The sequence below is a fragment of the Physeter macrocephalus genome, chromosome 15 (assembly GCF_002837175.3).
Source record: "Physeter macrocephalus isolate SW-GA chromosome 15, ASM283717v5, whole genome shotgun sequence".
Classification (NCBI taxonomy): domain Eukaryota; kingdom Metazoa; phylum Chordata; class Mammalia; order Artiodactyla; family Physeteridae; genus Physeter; species Physeter macrocephalus.
In genome coordinates, this window is record NC_041228.1 from 37,532,296 (window position 1) to 37,540,678 (window position 8,383).

The following is an 8,383-nucleotide window of genomic DNA, read 5'->3' on the forward strand; positions in this document are numbered from 1 at the left end:
TGTTCGCACCCGTAGGCCCAAAGGGACTAGCAGTGTTGGGGATGAGGACAGAGTGGGGGATAGAATGAAATAATTTCAAAGGTTCTTCCTAGCTTTGACATCTTAATGATTGTCTTGTTACTTCCGAACTGTTATTCTGTGGATATTTAATAAATGCAAATAAGTATAAATTCTGTAATAATCTCTCTTGTTCACAGAGTTTGACTTTAGGTTTCAAAAATGAATGGTCTTAACAAATTTAAAATAACTAAGTTTGGGGGAGAATATAATGGTTTGAAGATAAATCATGTAAGTTTATCACATAGCAAAACTTAATGCAAAAAGACTAATAGACAAGTGTAATTTGGATTAATGTTTACAATATTCTCTTCATATTCTTTGTGAGAATATTCAAAAAACTCTATGATACTACATCTTGACAATTTCTGACAAAAACAAGCAAAGTCATTACATAGCAGCTGTGTATGGTCATAAGAAAGATATTTATAGATGAAATTTAAGGTTAAATGGCACACACACAATATGGATGCAAGGAGGGGTCTAATTACCATGGGGTAAGGGCCTTGGGGACAGGCTGGGGGGAGGTGTGGCAAGAGGGAAGGAAGCAAACCTTTTTTGAATACTTTTCCATGCACCATAACTTGTGACAGTTTTGCCAGGTTACCCAGTTGAATAGCCGGTAAGGCCATAGCACACTGAATCTTGTGCATGAGAGATCTCACTGCAGTAATTATTTTCTTTGTAATTAGACCTAATTATTGTGAGGAGTTTGTCCACAATCAAAATCAAACAAGAATTTCCAGAAGTATCCCTATTACTGGGGGATGGCTGGGGGAAAACATAACCAATAACTATAATGAGAACTAGAGAGGGGAGCGTGGGCAGTTAGCAGTACTTCAAACGGCTGCTCAAGATGTTTGGGAGGTATCCTTGGGAAATCCAGAGAAATGAGTCAAATCAGACTGAGGCAAAAGCAATGAAGGCAAGTGAGGAGCGGCAGCTTTGGGCCACTTCAAAGCAACGTGCCCCACGCCAGCAGAGAGAGGTTCTGGGTCCTGACTAGGCCTCACCCTCTCGCCCTTCCAGTCCCAGCTCCTTTTTACCCCTCCCTGCACTAGGGCCGGCCCCTCCCTCCGCCCTAGGCTCCGCCCACCATCCCCCACTCCAGAGCATGGTTCCGCCCACCCTTCCCAGCCCGCAGCCGGCGGCCGGCGGCCGAGGGGCGGGGCGGGCCGGGAGGCGCTGCGCTCGCCAGCGGGCGGGGGATCCGCTGCGGAGTTACGGGGAAGTTGGTCCGAGTTCCTGGAGTTTCCTTCTGTGGTTCCCCGGGCTCGGCCGGCCGGTGCTCCGGCTCTTTGCCCGCTCCGACCTTCGCCACCCACCTGGTACCTCCTTCTGCCCCCGGCCGCCATGGAGCAGCCGCCGGCGCCCAAGAGGTAACGAACGCGGGGCGTGGGGAGAAGGAGGGGGGCGGGGGCGGCTAGGCCCGGGGTGGACCGAGACCCCCCTCCCCGATTGCGGGGCCCTGAGCCGGGCGCGCCGGGGGTCGCGAGGCGGGTCCGAGTGCCGGGCCGCGTCTGTCCGTGGGGCGAGGGGGCCTGAGGGGAGGCCGAGCCTCGCTTCCCCCGCGGCCCGCCGGGCCTGGCGAGGGTGGAGAGTCGGTGGGCAGCGCTGGGCGCCCGGCGGCCGGACTCCTGGGGCGGGCGGAGTTTTCCCTCGTGGCAAGTTCACGAACTGGGAGACGTAAAACTAGGAAATTATTGGGCGCCTTACAACCATGTAGGCTTTTCTGTCAAATGTTTTCCATAATATTGCCTTTTTTTTTTTTTTTGAGAAAGCGGGTTGTTTATTTACAGTTCAAGGAATTAAATATTAATAGCTACACAGCCTGTAAAACTTATTGTGGATATGCTGCACCGACAGGTGTTCCTCTCCCCTTCCTCCGCAAGTTCAAAAGTATTTATGGATGCAAGACAGTAGGAATCTTAAATTAGAACCCCTCCGCCATATAGTTTTTTTTTTTTTTGGTTTGGTTTTCTTTTAGCATGTAAAAATAGTGATGCTTTGGTATTTACTCTTAGTTTATAGTTATTCTTTGTTATATTAGAAGTGTACGAGTACACAGTAGATACTTTTGAACTGGTATTTGATATGATCGTGTGAAGCTGAATCAAGGCTGTCCATTGATATAAATTCATAATGTGCATTTTCCCCTTAAGAATGAATCAATCAACTGATGCTGGATAAAACATTTAACTTCAGTCTCTCATTTTTAATTTATAAAATAAGGGTACTAATCTCTCTCCCATAGTGCTGTTGTGAAGAGTAAAGAGTGTTTTGATACTTAGAGATCTTTGGATGAAAGGTGGTATATTTAAGAACATGTAATAATTAAAAAGGTAGGAACTTTATGAGCTGTTGTGAATTGTGTGACTGGACATGTGAGCCTTGAGGTCTGGGAACCATCTGTTCAGGTGAAAAAGGGGGTTTGTGGAGGAGTTTCCAAAAGACACCTGTTGTCAGAGCCCTTGATAGATTCTTTTCTGGCATTTAAAAATATCCCAGTTCTAACATTGATTTGGCACCCAGTTTTAATACTATAGAAGAAAACTGGAATCAGTGTTTCCCCCATCTTGTTTTGGAAGGACTGTAAGGGACACCTCCAAGATAGTACCATAAGGCCAAGTTGAATAACTCTGAATTGAAGTACAAGTTCTCTGTATTGATTAGCTCTATTCTGAGTTATCAGAGTTTCACTATAGACGTAAGAGAATCCCTGCCTCGCAGGGACATTAGAGAACCTGGAGGGGTTGGGGGAGGGGTGGGTGGTATATATCACTGTTCCATGGTGACTTATACTTTCAAAGTGGTGGTTGCACATTTAAGAGAGTTATTTTTAGCTCTCTTCAGAGAGACATGTTCATCCAGGAAGGCATTTCTAAAGAGCAAAAGATATGTGACAATCCCATATATTTGAGTATCTCTTAAAATTTTTTTCATAGCATTTTCTTTTTCATAATATCATTTAATCCTTATAGCAACCCTGCTGAGTAGGTTGGATTACAGACATTAATCCTGTTTTTATAGATGAGGTCACCAGGGGGGTTTGCCACATGGAAGGCTACGACAGAGATAACTGACAATGAATTTTTGTGTTGCCCCTCTTAATCATCACCCTCTAATAATGAAATATAGCTACCATTTTTTGAGGTCTTACTATTTGCCAGGAATTTTATATATACATTCTTTTACTTTATTGTCTCAAGAAATAGGAATCCTGGCTCTGCAATTTACTATGCTAGTTCTAAATTTAATTTCTTAATCTGTAAAATGTGTTTTGGAGTAAATGAGGTCAGATGTAAAGCACTAAGCCCAGTGCTTCATGATATGTTCAATAATGTTAGTTGTTAGTTTATATTTTCCTCATTAAATGAAGCTTGGAGAGATTAAATAAGTTGGTCAGGTGGAGGAGGTGCCAGAACCCTGGGTCTGATTGGCCGCAAGGGCTGTGCACCCGCTCATTGTGTACAGTGACGCCTCTTTTTGAGACTATGCTTGCTTTCTTAGCATTCCGTGGTCACCTCTTTCTATAATCTTCTGGTCCCCTTTGTTCTGTTTTTAATCTGTGGAAGAAGGCCACTTTGCTTTTGTGCTGTAAGTAGCTCTTCCTTAGGGCCCATACATTTTTACATGGTCACATGTATGATGCTGATGCTCAAGTCTGTATGACGAATAGCTTCTCAGTTAGTATTTTTGTTTTTTCTTCGTGTAGAGCCATTCTTTCATTATCCTGTTTAGTTTATCATTAGATCCTATCAAATTTTCCATCAAAAAGTCTGTGGATTCATTTTCCCCCCCATTTCGTTCCCAGTACTACTATCTCATTCCAGTGTTTTAAGACCCTCACGGTTGATTTATAGCAGTACCTTCCACTTGGGCATTGTGGTCCAGTGATTATCAAAAAATTTTAACAGCAGAAACATTTTAACAGCAGAAGGGCTCTCTTTGGAGTAGGGGCAGGGCGCCAGAACCTAGTTCCCAGCGCCTTACCTCCTTCTATTCCCCTTTTGGTGTCCTACAGAACCTCCTAATGATCCATAGAACACTGCTTTAGTTCATCCTGCACATGGCTTCTGATTTTTTTGCTAAAACATCACTTCAGTCATGCTACTCCTTTTTTTTTGGATTGATTTTTTTTTTAGTTGACTTAGTACCCAAGGCCCCCATCACTTGATCTCAGCCTTAACCCCCAGCCTTTAGTTACTTATCCAAGCTGAATCTGTCCTTCCAAAGTTTCCCTGTTGTTCTTTATTTAGGTTATAGGCTGTGGGTACTCTCAGCTTTGCCTTTGTTCATGCTTTTCCTTTAGAAAATTTGTGTTATTTTTTTGCTAGTAATCTATGTTTTTATTCAAGGCCTGTTTCATGAAGTATCTTATTTGAGTACTTCCTAGCCTACGATATTTCTTTTTATTCCTAATATGATATCCATCTTCAAATTGTTCTTTTTTTAATTACAAAATTTTAGACACCCAAAAGGTAATGGGGACAAATTTAGTTAATACTTACATATCACTACCCAGCTTAAAATATTCCCAATATAGTTGAAGCCCCCTAAGTATATCTCTTCTCAATTGCATTCCCTCCCCATCCCCCAGAGGGTTGTCACTGTTCTGAATTGGGTATGTGTCATTCCCATACATGTCTTTATACTTCTAGCCTGTTGTTCATATATATCTGACATAGCATTAGGTCTGGGTGTTAGGCCCAGCTTTGTCACTGACTTTGAAATTTGCTTCTTTGGGTATCATTCTTCTCCTCTGGGAGTTGGAGATTCCAGTGTGCAACCAGATCTGAGAATCTGGTGATTAGATGATCTGTAAGGTCCCTCTTATCCTCGCATTATTGATTTGGTGTCCTCAACAAGACTCGTGCTAAACATAGGCAGTAGATGTGGTCAGCTATGTCACTAACTTGAGGATCAGAATGGCTTTTAGATTCCCCAGATTTCCTTAATTGTTTGTCACAGAGGTCTTAAGAAGTCCTTATTAAAATGAAGTCCTTCTGGGAAGGGAAATCCATTAAATGGTTATTAATTATTAGCATTTTGTTACTTTGAGTTTATCAGATTTCTTTGTAGGGGAACTACTAGATGACAGAAAAATGACCACAGAATAGGTAAGTTTTGATAGGTAGAAAGGGAAGTGACCAAATATGGGGTCTTCTCCAGGTAGAACATTCATAGACGAGGAGGTGGTTCTCTGTGATAGACAGGTGGGCAGCATGAGAGCTCTGTTGCATAGTTATATACAGTACTAGTCAAAGCGAGTAAAGAAAATCATTGTTCGAGAGATATATTTTACAAGATAGGCTTTGTTTCCGTTAGGTTAGAGGATTAATTGTTATTTAAAATTTATTAATAGAGGTTTACCTAGAGGACAAGTTGGTTTGGAACAGTGAAAACACTGGAAGGATAATAAGAGAGTAAGCTACTGAAGCATATTTACTCTCAAGATAAGGAGAGTTCTTTTTAAATTTTATTTATTTTTTAAACTTTTAATTTTATATTGGAGTATAGTCAATTAACAATGTTGTGATAGTTTCAGGTGCACAGCAAAGCGACTCAGCCATACATATACATGTATCCATTCTCCCCCAAACTCCCCTCCCATCCAGGCTGCCACATAACATTGAGCAGAGTTCCCTGTGCTCTACAGTAGGTCCTTGTTAGTTATCCATTTTAAATACAGCAGTGTGTACATGTTGATCCCATACTCCCTGACTATCCCTTCCTCCCATCCTTCCCCCCTGGTAACCATAAGTTCATTCTCTAAGTCTGTGAGTCTGTTTCTGTTTTGTAAATAAGTTCATTTGTATCATTTCTTTATATTCTGCAGATATTTCTCTTTCTGTCTGACTTACTTCACTCAGTATGACAATCTCTAGGTCCATCCATGTTGCTGCAAATGGCATTATTGCATTCTTTTTAATGGCCGAGTAATATTCCATTGTATATATGTACCACATCTTCTTTATTCATTCCTCTGTTGATGGACATTTAAGTTGCTTCTATGTCTTGGCTGTTGTAAACAGTGGTGCAGTGAACTTTGGAGTGCATGTATCCTTTTGGACCATGTTTTTCTCCAGATATATGCCCAGGAGTGGGATTGCAGGGCCATATGGTAGCTATGTTTTTAGCTTTTTGTTTTTCAAAAAAATTTTTATTGATTTATTTATTTTTGGCTGCGTCGTGTCTTTGTTGCTGCACGCAGGTTTTCTCTAGTTGCGGCGAGTGGGGGCTACTCTTTGTTGCGGTGCACGTGCTTCTCATTGTGGTGGCTTCTCGTTGTGGAGCACAGGCCCTAGAGCACGCGGGCTCAGTAGTTGTGGCTCGCGGGCTCTAGAGTGCGGGCTCAGTAGCTGTGACGCACGGGCTTAGTTGCTCCGTGGCATGTGGGATCTTCTCGGACCAGGGCTTGAACCCATGTCCCCTGCATTGGCAGGCAGATTCTTAACCACTGTGTCACCGCAGAAGCCCCGTTTTTAGTTTTTGAAGGGACTCCCATACTGTTCTCCATAGTGGCTGTACCAATTTACATTCCCATCAACAGTGTAGGAGGGTTCCTTTGAGAGCTCTATGATTTAAACTATAGTTGGATTCTGTGGCAATTTTTTTGTTAAATAGTGTAAACAGGTGGTTAGTTTGGAGAAAGTGAAGTTAAGATTGAAGTCAACATGTTAGGATTACAAAGTGCATTCACACAAATGCAGAGTGAAGGTAAGAAAGCAATCATTTTATAAGGGAAAGTGTTGCTATGAATGAATGGATTATCAGTCAAAAGATAGATTATGGAATGAAAAATCCAAGGTAAAGTGACAAAGTTATAGAAGCGTAAAGTAGAAGGTATTCATATGTTCCTCAGCATGAAGAGCCCACATCAGTCTGTAGCATCAGTGGCTCTGACCTTAGGCTGGAAATTAGGAACAGAGGTAAAAAGACAACAGGGAACTCTCAGGAATTGAGTTGGGTGGGACAAAGCAACAAACCAGATAAGTAGATAGTAGGGTGTCAGGAAAATCATGAAGATATTGCAGTGAGAAAATAATGGGCTTCATTTTATGTCTGTATGCCTAATTCAGTGTCCTAGGAATATTAGAAAGTAAAATTCTTGTGTGTTTATTATCGGAGAGATTCACTAAGTGGAGAACTCCAGTTGACTTTGAGAAGATGAATTCTTAGAACTCTTAAACAAAAGCAGTGGCCTCAGGGCGTTGGCCCTGGGGGAAGCTTCCAACTTCAGTGGCAGGCAAATGGAGGAGGTGTTCTAAGTAATCAGTGAGAGAAGAATCCAGCAAACAGGAGCATCTCTTTGCATTAATGACTTGGTCCCTGAAACATATCTGTCTTCCCTTTGGCTTTTCTTGGTTAATTTGGGGTGGCACCAACTCCATTAGAATTGATTTAGGCCCTGTAGATGGGAACAATCAACTGGCTCTTCCTTCCTAGAGAGAGGGAGTACGACAGCATCTGGAGCAGTTCCTGGTGAGCAGACTTCAGTTGTACATTAAGACAGGAGGTAGACTCAGTCTTTAGTCAACTCTAGGCAATGATTAACTTATCCATTGTTCTTTAAGGGGCTGAGATATAGCATGAATTGGTACAGAAGAATTTATTAGAAACATAAAGAAAAAGGTAAATGTATGTTAAACACAGCTAGGTTGAAGTTTGTTTTTCTGAAGTAATCCCATAAAATTCCAGTGGTCATTCCAGAAATGTGTATTAGTAAAGCTTTAAAAATAATGGGTTTAAATTGAGCACTTCTTGTTTGGTTATAAGGGAGGAAAAGTGCTTAGAATTTAGTTTTTCTAGTTTCAAGGAAGTCTCTGTAGAACTAGGGGTACTGTCATTTCAAGCTATCATATGTTATGGCTTTCACTGTCTCTCTCTTGTTTTTTTTTAATATTGATGATGAGACCCCAAAACAGAAGTTTCATGGAATGAACTACGTGTGATGTTCTCTGGTACTTTTCTATTTTCTGTTCTGTTCTAGTTCATTGAAAAATTGCTGATCATGACCCACCAAGTTATTTTCATGACCTACTAATCAGCTGCGATCTGCAGTTTGAAAAACATTGTTGGTGTATGTAGTTGTGACAGTGAGGAAATGGATTTCATTTCCAGCACCATTCCTGATGATGGCATTGCCAAAGGAATCTGGAGTGGTATAATTGTAGCAAGCTATACATACAACAGAGATATTCTTTTAAGATTCTAAAAAGGGAAGAGGGGAAGGGGAGAGAGGAAACATTATTTTAAAACTACTGTATATATGTTCCAGTTAAGATACGAACACTTTATATATGTCCCAGTTAAGGTATGGGAA

The 8,383-nt window shown here is 41.6% G+C and overlaps 1 protein-coding gene across 5 annotated transcripts in view; it reads left to right on the forward strand.

Moving 5' to 3' along the window:
• Window positions 1-1,231: 1,231 nt before the first annotated feature.
• The window catches only part of STK3 (serine/threonine kinase 3), a 340,768-nt gene continuing 333,616 nt past the window's right edge, over window positions 1,232-8,383 (forward strand). For all 5 annotated transcript variants that reach the window (XM_024115876.3, XM_028500780.2, XM_028500781.2 and 2 more), the window contains exon 1: window positions 1,232-1,436. In XM_024115876.3, the coding sequence (XP_023971644.1) occupies window positions 1,411-1,436 (26 nt within the window). In that variant the 5' untranslated portion in view covers window positions 1,232-1,410. The remainder of the gene's footprint in view (window positions 1,437-8,383) is intronic.